This window comes from Anas platyrhynchos, chromosome 21 (assembly GCF_047663525.1).
Source record: "Anas platyrhynchos isolate ZD024472 breed Pekin duck chromosome 21, IASCAAS_PekinDuck_T2T, whole genome shotgun sequence".
Lineage (NCBI taxonomy): Eukaryota > Metazoa > Chordata > Aves > Anseriformes > Anatidae > Anas > Anas platyrhynchos.
Window position 1 is genome coordinate 16,141,964 of NC_092607.1, and position 14,922 is coordinate 16,156,885.

The window sequence follows — 14,922 nt, forward strand, 5'->3', positions numbered from 1 at the left end:
TGTTTGGCTGCAGTAGGCATCTGGAATGCACGTTGCATATAAATTGTGTATATTCTATTAGCACTAATTTTATAGAACAGCATTTTGTTTCCTGGATCCCTTCCGAATGGGACAAATAAAGGTGCGTCATTTTGTCTTTGACTTTAGCACTTAATGTTTTTATTTCTTTTCATCCTTCCACCACACTTCCCTTCCCTAGCATGGCTTCTGGCTTGACTCCTCTGTGAAGCACTGTTCAGAAATCCCAAGGAACCTTGGACTAGGCAAGACAAAGAATTACGACAGCATGTGGAGTGTACCAGCCACGGAATGCCATGAATGGCTGGACGAGCGCTCTCTCTGCTTGACACATAACATGCTGGGAGATGTAGTTAACAAAACTGACACTTTTTTAATTGCTGCAACTCATTAATGCAACTTAATTACAGTTATATCACCCCTTTCCTAGTCCCTGTTCCCTCCCGTCCAAGTTATCCTATCACAGAAATGCCTTCCAGCAAGAAGCTGTTGGGCTGTGCCCGAAGCGTGGCTGTGTGGTGAAGAAAGCAGGAACAAAAATGTGATCCAGGAGGAACCAGGGGCGTTTTCCAGGGTCCTGCAGCAGGTAGCAGTTGTGCATACGGTTACACCAGTGTTAATTTAATGTGGATGGGCAAACCCAGAGTAAGCTACAGCTGCTCTGAGAATGGCTTGGCACGTTGAAATGGGGCTAAGCTCCGTGCTGAGTAAAGATTTGGTGCTTGTGCTAGTTTTTTTTTAGCTGTTTAGCATTTATAGTATTTAAGTCACAGAACATTGAAGTCAGTTCTTACTACTAAGGAGTGAATAACTGATAAAGAGCAGAGGAGGGGAAGAGAGTCCTGGGTGAGGGGAAGAAAGGGAAGAGCTCTCATCTATAACTTAAAAAAAAAAGTGGAGGGTGTGCAAGGAGCCTAAACAACTCAAATGCAAATAGCCCTTACCTAGTTCTATACAGGCAGGGAAGACTTGAGGTTGTGTTAAGGGATTTAGGCTCTTTCCAGAACAAGGGAAAGGAGAAGGGAAGAAACTAACTACAAAACATGAGATGTCCCAGGGTGTTATGGTGTTTCCTTCTCTATGGATCCGTGGCAGAAGGAAGCAGCTCCGACTTCTACTGTATCTCTTGAGAGAGGCTCCTGGTGAACTTCTGCCTGAGGTCTTCAGGCTGCTGCCATCTGTTGGCGAGTACCACCAGGCTATGGTAGGAATGGTTCATCAGGGCACTTGTAGAGTTAAGAACAGACTGCGTGGTCATCCTTCGGTGTACATTCATTGCATGTGAAAAGAAGAGAAGGAACAACAAATGGAATGGAGTTCTCCATCCTGCATTTCCTCTACTGGAGATCCAGGCCACAGGGGATTGTTTCCTGCAGCACATTTTGGAGTGCAAGATTTATCCATCCTCTGGCTCTTCTTTATTTACGCAGGCCTGTAGAGGAAAAAGTGAGGCAGGGCATCAATACGGAGCTCGGATTAAACTTGAGTTAAACTGTGAAGACGAGGACAAAATTGGTTTGTTTTTTTTCCCCGTTGTGGGCTTTTAAATACAATGTGTTACAAATGAGGAATAGGACTGAGATCAGAGGTAATGGGGTTAATTAGTGTTCAAGTTTGGAAAGAACATTATGTATATACCAGACCTGAATATACTGCAGTTAGATGAAGGAATAGTTATGAGCTGGAGTGTTAGGTCCATGGATCTTCAGCCTTTGGAGCTGCTTAAAATTTGGTTAGGAGTTTTAAAAGCTAGGGGCGTCTCTGGAATAAGGTAGCTTCTTAAAGCACATCACTGCAATTCCAGTGCAGAAGCATCAGTATAAGCATATCTACTTTTGTAGCCAGCATTAAGGATGAGTGAAGGCTTTCAGCTGAAACATCACCTCTTAAACATGCAGCTTCAGGTTGATCAAAACAGTTTGCAAATTCAGGTTGATATTCAGCAAATGTTTTTGTTGGGGGGAAGGGGGGGAGGTCTACCTAGAAAGAAAAGCAGAAGGATTTTGATGTGTGTAGCGTTGTGTTTGTTTTCCAAAGTGGGCTTAGTGTCTTGGTCGTTTAAAGAGAAGTTTGGAGGAGAAAATCAATCCTAAAGAAGCTTTAGTTTTTCCCGCTCGCTCCCCCAGTGTTTCAGTCTGGCTATTTGCATACTTGTACCTCTCAGAAGAGCTGAGAGGTACAAGTTTATCTACTGAAAAACCCACTTTAATGCAGTTTTAGTGGGTGACTGTTGTATGGGATCTGGTCCTCTAATTCAGGATGCTCACAGCTGCTTTGTGCCTAGGGCTACAGGCAGGCTGCAGTGCAGAAGAGCTGCTGAGGGGTTATTAAAGGAAGCAATTACCCCTGAGAGCCTTGGATCCCTAATCAAACAGTGCCTCCTGTTGCTACCCTGTCAATACTGGTGCCTCCATCTGATAAAAGTCACACCCTTGGTTACCCTCTGGCCCTTTCCAGTGGTAGATCTAAGGGAAGCAAAGTCAGTGAAATCTGGCTCAATAAATAAAGTTACATTTAACTTATGAGCTTTAAGAGAGTATTGTGTGCCAGGTTGTGCCCATGTTGTGGACAGGAGCCTTACAACTGTGCAATTCATTACTGGTTGTGTAAGTGTGGTGTTCAAAGGCAGGGAGATGTATTTATTTTTTATATTTATTGCCCATCTCTCTACATTTTAAGTAGAGGCTACTTCCCATCATCTAGCTAGTTCTTGGTTTTGCAATAAGTTGTGTACAGAATGATGTTACAAGACTAATCTGTGTTGTAACTGAGCTCACCCAGTACTGAAACACATTCAGAGAATGATGTCAAAGGCCTGAATGGATGCAGCAGGCAGGAAGCGCTGACAAGTTATCGGATGATCTGGGCCTCCTACTGTCTTGGCAGGCATTGCAGGGTACTGGGAGATAACAGCTTCAGTCAAACTTCAAAGCTGGTTGTTAACCCTTCCATGGTTATAATGTGAGCTCTCTTGCTTCAAATGGGAGCTCTGTTACTGCAAATGACCAAGAAAAGCAGCCCTGATGCCTTTTGCAGTGAAGTTTAGGAGGAGATGGTAGTGGAAACAGGCGTGGCCTGAATTTGGTCTTTAGCTAAGGAAAGGCGAGAGCTCAGTCTTTCCTTCCTGAAGTCTCATTGGGAATGTTCTCTTTTGGTCTCAGGAGAATTAGTTTGGCTTTAAATAACAGCTTTATTATCCTGTGGTTAAGTACTTTCACCCAGAAAGTCATACACTAAAGATTTAACTTCTATCAAGTAGCCTAATATTTTATTATTAATTAGTGCAGTGTGGTGGTGAAAATCTTCTTGCATAAAAACTTCCAGAAGGCTTTCTTAAGCCTGTTACTTGAAATAGGAGTTATCCCATTCAAAATCCCCTAAAGTCAACAGAAATGGTTGTGGAATCTGAAATAACTGTATTTATAGAACAGTGCCACTGTGTGAGTGGTGGAGAGGCTAATTAAGATGAAGGATCCTCAAAATCATGCAGTTGTAAGCACCAGTACAAAACTGTTATTTCAAAGAGAAATAACACCTGGCTTTTATCACTTGTGTTAACATTCAGTTAACTTCCTTGCCACTGAAGTGAAGGAGTTCAGCTTGAGATAAAGCTGGGTGATAACTGGATTATGGGCTGGAAGTATCTGCTATCAGTAACAGTGTTGGGAGGTGTTTTTTTAACCTAATTCAAGGTAAAGGTACGTGAAAGGTATGTGAGAGCATCTTTCAGTACAGTGGGTAGAAGCTGAAGGCCAGAAGTAAGGGTGCACACTTTTAAATGCCGAATTTAGCAGCTGATAACCACAGAAGTATATTACTAAGTAGTTGAACTTTGACAGTGTATTTAAAAGTTACTTGACTTGGAGGCTGGGTAGTCAATACAAGAGCAGGTCTAGTCCCAGATTTAAGCAGTGCATACCAGTGTAGGTCAATGTCACTGTTCTGGGCGGCCTTCAGAGTATGGAAATCCCTAATTTGGAGAGAGGAAGTAGGGAAATATGCAAGCCAAGACAAGGGAGAGGACACAGAAGAGAGGAAGGCGTGTGATCTTACTGGAAAAGGACAGGTAAAACTAGGATGTAGAGGGTAATACAATTAGACAGGGAATGAATGAAAGCGATTCTGTTAGACAGTTGTGGCAACAGGACAAGATCATCATCAGGACAAACTGACTACTGTCAAACGGGGTGATGCCATCCTAAAATTAAAAATGGAAGTTCATAGCTGCAGTTAGCTCAGAGTCAGTTGTAAAATGTACTTGGTTTCATTCAGGGCTTCCATCAACAAAAAGGAGAAAAAACAAAGCACGTGCTCCTGACCCCTAGCTGCTCTAAAAATTAAACTTGAATTTGGATGTGTTTGTTGTTTTGCATCTTCTTGGAAGGATACAGAATGTTTTCAGCCATCATTAAATGACTTTCATAGCAGGACAAGGGCAGCTGGCCCTCAGTGCCTCATGTTGTACAACTCTATAGCATCGTTAGCTGAGAATCAGGTAGGGATCTACTCCTACTCCCACTCCTGCGTGTAGAAGAGAGGCAATAACTAGTCTGGAATAAACAAAAATTAGTGTTTGGCTGCTGTGAAATTTATAGAGGGTCATCTTATCTACTCCTTAGCAGCTGTTTTCACCTCTAGTTAGTCAGGAAAGAAATATTATATTGTGCTGGCAGAAGCTATCAGTGCGTGAGTGATGGTCTGAACAATGGAAATGAACGGAATTAGCTGTGCACTTCAGTAGCTTACCATCTTATTAAGACCCTTGTAAGGAAGTTTTACATTGCTAGCTTCTCAGTGGGGATTACCATCTCCCCATACAGACAACTTCATAATTACCAGCTTTTTTTCACATACGGAATTGTCATTTTAAGTAAAAAAGCAACCCAAGCCCCATACTGTAAAAGCACACCGCTGCGTCAAGCCAATAAATCAGGGAGCTGCCTACAGAAGTTCCACGGCTTCTGCAGCCTGTAGGAAGTTCCGTCCCACTGTGACAAAATGAGAGGGAAATCAATATTTAATCTCCTGTAGCATCCCTTCTAATAATGCTATTGCATCCCCAAAGTTACAGGGAATTTAACTGCTTTGCAGCAATGACTGATTCTTCTGGTCTTGTGCTACATTACAGGGCGACACCTACAGATTTATCTGCGGGTAGTTTTTCTTCTCCCAACCCCACTTTTCTCCCCCATCTTCACATCTTTCTTTTTGGCAGAACTCTCTACTAATATTATTCCCCAAAACAACCTTCCTGGGTGGCTGCTTTTACAAATTCCTGCAGATTGAACGGCCTTCTGGCAGCTTGATGCAAGAAGCACCAAAAAATCACTCCTATTGCTGCTTTAAATGGATAACGCTAGCCTTTGTTTGAGATTCTCAATAAGTACCAGCTTTAATCTGGACCGTGTAGAAGTGCACTCATGTGCTGTCAGCAGTGGAAGGAGAGGAGCTGAGGGCAGAAGCAGGACTTCAACAACGGCTCTATTACACTGGCGTGAGAGGAGCTGCTGAGGATGCCTCCCTTTCCTCCTCCCCCCCCTCAGCTGAGCTCTTGGGATGGCACAGATAAAGCTGCTGTTCTTGTAGGCAACAGAATTCCAACGCAAATGAAACCTTAAGAGCAAACTTGCCCTGTCCTGCATACAAATTAACGCTCATTTTAATGTGCTGGTGGGTTAGCTTTGCTCCTTACAGGCTCTCTAGAAGCATGGGCAGATACAGAGGGGAAACTGTTACAAGAATCAAAGTTCAATGTGCTGTTATAGGAGGATGCCCAGTGATCAAACCTGCGTGGATGCACAGGTCTAAGTTCAGTTGTGACTGCCCACAAAGCTGAGATATGGCTTAAATAACTAGAAGCTGCATTTATTTTACCTCGGTAGAGATCTGCCGTTGAGCCTGACGTGCCATAATTTAACTTTAGGATTGAGAATCATACTCTGCTGTCCCTCTGGCTTATTCTCAACGTTCACTTATTCTCAGCTTCCTCACAGCTCCTACCTGTACCTGCTCAGGCAGCATTCAAAGCCTCTCTCTGCTGAAAAGCATCCAGTAGCTTGCTTACAATAGCATCCTGCAGCTGGCCCAAGTGTTTCCTATCAACCCTCACTGCCATCAGCCAAGCTTTGCCCAGGAAACCAGGGGCTGAGCAAAGGCAGTTTCACCCTTCCTGGTGTTCTGCAACTTGTTTGTTCCTTCCATGCCTGAAAAGCCTGCTGGAGAAATCAACCTGCGAGGAGGAAAAACCCCAAACCAATGGCACCCCTGAGCCGTCAAGCTCAGAGGCATGCACAGCCTCTTAGCGTAGGAGACGATACTTACAGGTATGTCTGCTTGAACAAAAGGTTGGTGGGTTTTTCATTGACATGGTAGAGAGGAAATGGATCAAATCCACCAATGAAATCAACTGAAAAAAAAATCAGAACTCAAATAAACAAACAAACATGGCCAGAAAGTTGGAAGGAAATGAAAGGAAAAGTCGGTTCGTGTCATGGCATAACACAAAAATCAGTGAGAACAGAAAAAATGATTCTTCAGGTATGGATTGCCAGGTGGAAAGTTCTCCCTCTTTTCCTGGATGGATCCCTGAGGCTGGACAAGCATGCCAAAGAGGAGATTCAGCTAATGTAGAACCCAAAGCAGAGAGCTAACAAAAGACCTAAACCAAACAAAAGCTCCAGAAAAACGAGAGGACCTCCCTCAGCCTTCTCGGGTATTGCTGCCACGCTGTGACTTCACAGGGAAGGGAGCTGCCGAAGCCTCGGCCGTTCAGCGATGTGCTGAGAGAAGGAAGCTGGGGGCTGGCTCGTGAGTAAATGCCAGCAGAGAACTTGGCAGCGCAGCGGTCCCCGTGAAGGTTATATACTGAAGTGGGAATTTTCTTGCCCCACTTGTCTTTCCTGCAAGACAGACGACAGCAGCTTTGGAGGGCTGCGAATACCCCATTGTCTGCAGCTCTGCTATTTTTCGGGTCCCCTCTGCCAGCTCCATTTCTTTAAATTGTATACAAGTCGGAACAATGCTTCCCTTCTCCAGTCCTCACAGAAGGGCGATGTAACTAAACCAGGAATGTTTTAAGGGACAATTCCCCTTAGTAACCATGGAGCAGTTTTCCAAGTCTCTCTTAGTTCCCCTGAAATTAGGCCAAGTCTGCACTACCAAGCTTGGCCAACACAGCGGGGTCAGCGTGGGGATGATGTGGTACGGTTTGTGATCGACCTAGAGAGCCCTGCAAAAACCTTTAAAACATATCCAGCTTAGACTCCTCTCCATGCCAAGTTAGAGCATCTTGTTTGGAAGTACAAAAACTATCCCATCCATATATAACTGGCATGTTATTAACTATATAAATGCCTGTTCATTTTCCTTTCCTGAAGGTGGCACTGTAATTTTAGGTTTTAGCTCTATACTTTTTATAAAAAAAAAAATTAGGAAAAATGTTTATTAAATATATAAGAAGTAAAAAAAAAAAAAAAAAACTCTAAAAATATATTTAGAAACCCAAGGAGGATGTACCCTCACAAATTCCATCTTGATGAGTAGCCTCATGCTGACACTGTGGTTTTGGAACAACTGTGAGTTAACGGGTGAAATCTCTAAAGATTCTAAGCAAACTATGGGGATCCTTCCCAGCACTTCCAGTGAGATTGAACTTCACTTAGCCACTTAAAAAAAAACTGTGAGTATTTTAAAATTGAAACAGTTGGCAGTTTTAAAAGAACAGATGCTAACTATATTACCTCAATTGTGCAGCATCTAAATTAGGAAGGCTTCTTAACGACATGCAATTTACAGTAACTGTCTGTTACCTTTAACAAAGTCATCTCATCTCAGCACCCAACCGTGGAAGCACCCAAAAGCCAAGTCTCTTAAAGAGAAAGTCTGAGCTGTGGTTCTCTGTTGCTACCACCAAGACATCTCAGTGCATCAAGACACCTGAAATACTCTTGCCCACAGTTCAGTGTTAGTAGATCCCTACTGCTGTGTTTTCTCATGAAAATCACGTTAGCATGAGCTTCCTGATTAATGTGCCTCAGCACTTGTAATTACTTCATGCTGCATATCAAAGGAACATTTAAAAGAAACCACAAATGGAAGAGAAAATTAAAACGCAGCTCAAATTCGTTCGGGTCACTGGAAGGATCTACCACTGAGAGTGTGAAATATTGATGGTTTGTCATTGTTAATTATTCAAGCTGGCATTTTAACTCCAAGCTGGGAAACTGGGAGGAAAAAGGAATTTGTTAGTGGAAAAAAAAAATAAAAAGTATCCTGGAATTAACAACTCTGTGTTTCTAGATAATGCTTCCTTCCATGTGATTGCCTCTCCTACCAGATCCCTCCCATAAAAATGAGCTCGGTCAAGTTACTACCTTGCAATATTCAAAAGAGGCTCACAATTCAAGCTATTTAGCTACCAGAAAAGCTATTGGATATTTTTAAAAATATTATTTATAACAAAGCGCCTTCACTAAGTGCAATTCCAAGCTCTGAACAAATAATCAATAAAGCCAGCAGAATGAGTTCAGCCGCACGGGAAACAACAGCAAAACACGAGGACAAGTCAGATAAGCAATGCAGCTCATCTCACCCGTATGAAATCAACATTCTTCACATACTTTCAAATAGTCAGCTCAAAGCTGTTATTTTTCAGCTACCATCCGTGCCAGCTGCTCTTTAAAACAACAGAGCTACTTGCACAAACCTGACAAAAATCTTAAGGAAGTGATATTTGGGTATAAAGCACTTGAATCAGATCCTTACCTGGAGTGAACTGGCCTAGACTCACTGAATTCAGTAAGAATATTCCAATTTAAACATTCTGAATTCAAAAATATAAAGGACAAAAAAAAGCAGAATTCACATTTATTTGATCCCTACACATCCATTCTTTTGTTTGCAAAAGTATTGGTCTCAAGGGGATTTTGAGAGGGGCAGTAATTCAGGACCAGGCTACAGGTGTCTGGATAGATCCCGCAGACCCAACCATCCTTGTGAATTCTCCGAATTTTTGCTCTTTTCTGACCCATCACAGTGAAGGTATGACACTTGAGAGAGTTGTCAACCAAACACGAGAGTCAGCTCCGTCATCCTTCCCGTAATTCAGATGCAGCGCTTCCTCTGCTTTTAAATTAAGTGGTCAGGATGGTTCCTGGCAAGAAATCTCATGCTCTGCTTCATCCTCAGCTTATGGCACATGATACTCAGCAGGTGGCCCAGCTGAGTACCAGGCTTTGCTGTAGTTTCTCCTGCTTAAATTTCAGTGGCATTACTCTTCAGCTAGAGAAGCCTGAGAACAGAAGAAGCTGCCCAGTTTCTCTGAAGCCTAGCCTGAGTGAGTAGCTAACACCATGCTTTTTTTGTGTTGGAAGAGTAGCCAGATTACAGCACGTAACACTTAGTGACGTGGGGAGAAATATCACACAGTAAAAACAGCTGATCCTTGCAAGGTAGGCAGGACCACACCACATAAAGGGAGAGATGGAAAGGAGTCTGATGACAACTTGTTCTTGATAGATGAACATCTGAGATAGAAAGCAAATTTAATAAACCCTTTCCAGGGGTTCTGTTGATAAATACTTACAGCTGTCTTCTTCTTCTGTAAAAACACTAACAACATAACAGGCGTAGACAAAGCCCACCAGCTGGAAAATAGAGAGAATAAATCATTTCAGCATCAATCTTACACGGCTGGTCAAAACCCACTTGGCATGACGTTAGCAGCCAATATTTATTCTCCACTTGGCAGCACTACCATAACGGTGGAGCCAAGTCATATTGGCTGTGAGGTGGGGAGTACAGGTGGAGGCTTAGAGGAGGACACTGCTGGGAGCAGACTCAAAGCTCAAACCTTGACCCATCCTCACCTTCAGATTGCAACCTGCTGTCACTAGAATGTTTTTCAAGAACATGGGCTGGCTTTGTTGATATTGAAACTAAGTTTATGCTCTGTGAGAAGTGATGGGGATGTAGGAACTGAGGGAACGTTTTAGACAGACCTCTACATACAGGGATAGGTTTTATTACCAGAGGTTCAGGTTTTACTACCAGAGGTTCAGCTCCTCAGCTCTGTATTCCTGTGATAAGGGGAATGAAAGGGAAGAGAAATTACACTGGTGTAGGAGCAATCAAAAAGACGTGAGCAGTTTTTATGCAGATGAGGTGGAAACTTATTTAACCATGAAAACAGTGCTGTGCTGGCAGCAACGTTCAGAGCCACTGAGATCTTTTGTAATGTAGGCTTGGAGATCTGAAGTTCATTGGAAGGAAATCCCAGTCTTACTCTAGGTCCCCATTTTCTAAGGGTCTTTCTATGGAGAATAGACACTGCTGCATGGAGTAATCAAGCACTGGGCCTGCAAAGTAAACGGGCTGGGGCATGGTGAAAAACAAGCAAGACGGCAGTGATGGTCTTACTTCACAAACTGCAGAGGCTAGCAGGAAACTGCCACCTCCTGGGAGGAGGACGGACACGGGGAAGGAGCAGTAACACAACGGGGGTGCCTCTCAAATAGCCGTCCTGGCACGGCACGGCCCTCATGTCAACCCATTGCTCGGAGCAGCGTTTCGAGCAGAAAACTAGAGTGAACGTTAAAAAAGCAATTTGTGGGAGCCCAGCGGGTCTGTGCTTAGTTGATAGAGCTTTGTAGGAGCTCTGAAGTATCCGAACTGCCGTGTTCAATTTCAGTAGCAAGTTGTTACCCAGCCTGAAAAGAGAAATAAGCTTTTGGTACTGTGGGAATTAAGCATTCTAGATTCAGCAAGGTTTTATTTTGCTCTGCCTTCTTCCTGGTAATCAAATATCCTCTCCATCCTTCATTTTACATCTTTACATAGCACCCCACTTAGCGAGATCTTGGTTGACAGTAACTGTATTAGTAAAGTTATTGTGAGGCGTAATTGTTTTCCACTGTGAACTCAATTCTCCCGAACAAGAGCTAGGATGTAACATGCAGTGACTCACTCCAAGGGAAGACAGAATGATGCATGGTGAAGCTCGGAAAGTAGAGTCCATTCATTTTTAATATGACAGAAAAATACATCACAGCAGAAAACAAAAGGCAAGATAATGAGATTTCTACTGGGGAGTTATAAGGCATTCTTGATTTCTCCAGCTCTCCCAGACAAAAGAGACCTTGTTGGAAAGGAATAAAGTATTTCTGTAGCATCATCAAACCCTGTATTGCCTTTACATCTCCTATAATCATCCTAGAGACGAGCCAGCTCTGGGTGGGCCCTATGGAAACACGTCCCATACCTCCATGCAGTAGAGGTAGCTCTGACATTTTTTGAGTTTGAAGGTCCAGCCGTTTGTATTTCACAAGAGATAAGGCCAAATCACAGGGCTGACACACACACAAATACCCACGCAGGGAAGATGCATCTTGAATGCATGCTCTGATTCCACAGGAGCTCGAGGAAGGCTTTCTCCTTCCCCAGATTTTCTGTCATGCCCCAGAATAGGAACTTTGGATTAACAGCCATGCAAAATGGCATCAATCACCCACTATTATTATATGCTATAACATATGCACACAAACCTTATCTAAGGTTGCCATTCCTGATATCTGGGTCAGGGAACTCCTAATTCCAGCTCTGTTGGAGCAGAGTTTTGTTTTTATTTCCTGATAAAAGTTTCAAACTGACCTGACTGATGTTAAAATTTTTCTTTGCGTTTACCTTATAACCCATTCCTTCTTGACAAGAGTTTCATCAATAATAAATTGCTTATTCAGCTGAACATTTTTTTTTATTCAAATAATTTCTGCAAGTCTTGCAGCCTGCCCAGAAAAAGAGATTTTCCATGGCAAAGGAGGGAAGAGACCTACAAGATAAACATGAGCACATTTTTACGCTGGCTGACCTAAACTGTAATTAACGGTATCACCTCAGGGGTGATGTGAGCTCCTGGGACTCCCTGCATCTTGCTTCCTGCGTGAATTGTGAATGAAGCAGTTACAGAGAAACACCGTTCCTATCGCCCAGTTGTTCTCAGTGGAAGAGTCTGCTGGAGCACGCCGTGAGTAGACTCCAAGAGACAGCAGTGGTTCCCTTCTGACTGCATTCTTGATGAAGATGTGTCAAGCCCCCAGACACCACCACGGTTAGCAGTAATTAACACTGAGCAGAACGCTTCAAAGGCCAAGAATTCAGAAGTAATTTTGCTCTTGCTCAAAACGTGGTCTTCATTGCTGGTTTCAGTAAGAGGGCTTTAAGCTCTGCCATCCCAGGGAAATAAATAGCAGGAATTCTTAGATCTTTGTGAATCGCACAGGAAAGGTGGAATAGGGGGGGAGAAGTCAGTGATGTAAAATGACACTAAGCTATTGCCCTAATTCCCCAAAGAATGTTCCCGGGCTTTAGCCTCTGCTGCTGTTTCTCCACTTGTTCTGCGTGTTCAGTACCAGCTTCCTCCAGGCTGCACAAGTATCCGATTAAGCTTTTTATTAGGAACACATGTCGCAGGCAGGTGTGTTCAGTCAGCCCGTCGGACAGCCTGGGAACGCACACGCTGCCGAGCAAGGGAGAGGATGGAGCGAGGGGATGGAGCTGGGATGTCCCAAACATTGTGCCGGCCGATCAGCAGAGCAGAAAAGGCAGTGTGTGTTCCTAAGGAACAAGGAAACAAACCAGTTCCTCGGTCATCTGAAGTTAACTTTTAAATACTGAGTTGAAGAGTGTTCGTGGAAGAGCAGCACTGAGGTAAAGGACTAGAGGCACAAAGAGTGAGTTACAGGAAGATCTAATGGGAGGGACCAGCTGGCTGCAAGCATACAAAATACTTGAAGGATGGGAAGGCAAATTTTAGAAGGTGTTACTGCTGCTTGAATAAAATCTTAGCTTTGATCTGCATCTGTTCTGGTGAAGATTCTGGGCTCTTCAACTCTTCTCTCCGGAGAAAAGAGAAACTTCCCATTGCTCTTTTTTTTTTTTTTTTTTTTTTTTTTTTTTCCCCACCACTGAGTATGTGCAGAATCTCCTTCTCCAGGGCAGATGTACTCCAGGTTTCACTTCTAATCAGAGCTAATGAAGCATGTGCGCTCTCACTGAGAGACTGGGGGGGAAATAAAGAGCCTTCTGACCAATTCCCAAGCTACAAGAAAGCCAAAGCCAGCCTGTGAGAAAGCTATTGTGGCCAGATAGTCAAAATGGAGCAAAATCCTTTGATTCCCTGACCTTCTTTACTCTTTGGATGCAATTACAACCACTGAAAATCTAGCTTCTGCCAACAGCAGAGCATCTCCTGCGCCTTGCTTCTCACATAACATCTGCTGTCAAAGCCTGAGCTGCCGCCTTCCTGGGAGCCTTCCAACCTGTCAGTCTGAGCGAAAGCAGCAGACAGGCAGCTCTCTCGGTTGGGAAGATATTTCCAATTTCCACCCCAATTCAACGAAGCCTGAGGAAAAGCCTAGACCTCCCCGCTCCCAGAACTACCATATGGGCGGCCCAGAGCTATGCCAGGTATTTCAGACCCAGAAATCACTCCTCTCCCTGCTGGCTGGCGAGATGCAAGATGAATCCTTGGTAAGATAAAAACAAAGCAGATTTTTTGACACTGGCTGCTGTTGCATTTCCTGATTAGGTTCTTAGGATTAGTTTTACAGTTACATTTCTACACCAGTACAGACTTCAAGAGTTTTTGTTCTAATTGGAGCTTTTCCTCCGGTGTCTTCGGTGCTCAAGCACTGAGCAAGATTTTCATTCTGGGCCCTACAGCTACTCGTCTCGTGTGTGGTGACTGATGTACCCAAGTTTGATCCCGCTCCAGATTAAAGGAGTTGCTTTTGCCTTCAAGGGGTACAGACAAGCTCTGAACAAAAGCAGACTGAGACCTTATGCATCTTCCTCAAACATACACCCAGGAGTGGGATAATATAGCCAGCAGGAGTCAAGATGACAGCTAGTACGGGGGTTGCCATATGGGCTAAGGTTTGCTTTCCCTCTGCTTTGGCATGCACGATGAAATCCAGTCAGATGAGCTCAGCCTTCCCCAGGCACACAGCACGGTGCACTGTAGGTCCTCGGGAGTCTCGAGGAATTGGGACTTCCAGAAAAGAAGTAAAGAAGTCTCCTCAGCTGGGTACTGCATAAAGAACGTGGATATCACACTACTGTATCTGGAATTTAAAAAATAAATTAAAAAAAAAAAAAAGGAAAAAAAGAACTACCCAACAACTTCTAAAAACCACTGAACAAAGCAAAACCAGCAGAATGGGACAATTTTGCTTGTCTCTCCCCTTTAAAACGGTGCTGACTGCTGAGGTCTCAAATGCGTGGGAGATGAGGAGGGAACTGGGTCATGTCCCTGGCTGCATCCCCCGAGCCCTCAGCTCCTCCTCGTGGTTTTTGTACTATCGATCTGGCCTCTCTGCCAGCCTGCTGCTCAGTACCTGCCTGGCGCTCTGGGAAGGACGGCAGCCTGTAATAAAATCTGCCTTAAAATGAGATAAAGAGCACAGAAAGAGATCCTGGCAGGGATCAAAGAGTTTGACCCTCAGAGACTAAGAAGGGAGAGAAGTGGCTGACTGGTTTCAGGCGAGGTCTGAGTGAGAATACGAAAAGGCTTCTTTCTGCCTTACCTCAGCAAAGCAGAGGGGAAAAGCTCTGTTTTTCCCACTACATGACAAAATTATATGAGCATTTCAGAGCTGGCAGGAGCTACAGGCCTAGGGCTTCAATATTCTGCTTTTATTACAGGACAAGCACAAATTTACCTCACTGCACAGCTCAGCCCATATGGCTTCCTTGCATACAAATATTTTACCCTCATTTCCAGGGTTTAGGATGTAAAAACCCACTGTGAGTTAAGTCTCGGGGAAAAGGATAGAGAAAATATTTACCTAACTCGTATTTTATCTTATAGTTCCCTCCTGTCTCCCCAGCTGGCCCCTTGTGGTGGTTTAC

General features: G+C 43.8%; 1 protein-coding gene across 4 annotated transcripts in view; it reads right to left on the reverse strand.

Annotated features, from left to right (window-relative positions):
- Window positions 1-371: 371 nt before the first annotated feature.
- NKAIN4 (sodium/potassium transporting ATPase interacting 4) overlaps window positions 372-14,922 on the reverse strand; it is a 47,066-nt gene continuing 32,515 nt past the window's right edge. The window contains exons 5-8 of one of the 4 annotated variants that reach the window (XM_021267979.4): window positions 9,602-9,662; window positions 6,340-6,424; window positions 1,902-1,998; window positions 372-1,450 (exon numbers count right to left, since the gene is read on the reverse strand). In XM_021267979.4, the coding sequence (XP_021123654.1) occupies window positions 1,995-1,998; window positions 6,340-6,424; window positions 9,602-9,662 (150 nt within the window). In that variant the 3' untranslated portion in view covers window positions 372-1,450; window positions 1,902-1,994. Of the gene's footprint in view, window positions 1,451-1,901; window positions 1,999-6,339; window positions 6,425-8,584; window positions 8,623-9,601; window positions 9,663-14,922 lie in introns of those variants that run through there. The other 3 variants (XM_005009222.6, XM_027473006.3, XM_072026539.1) reach the window with 3 other exon arrangements.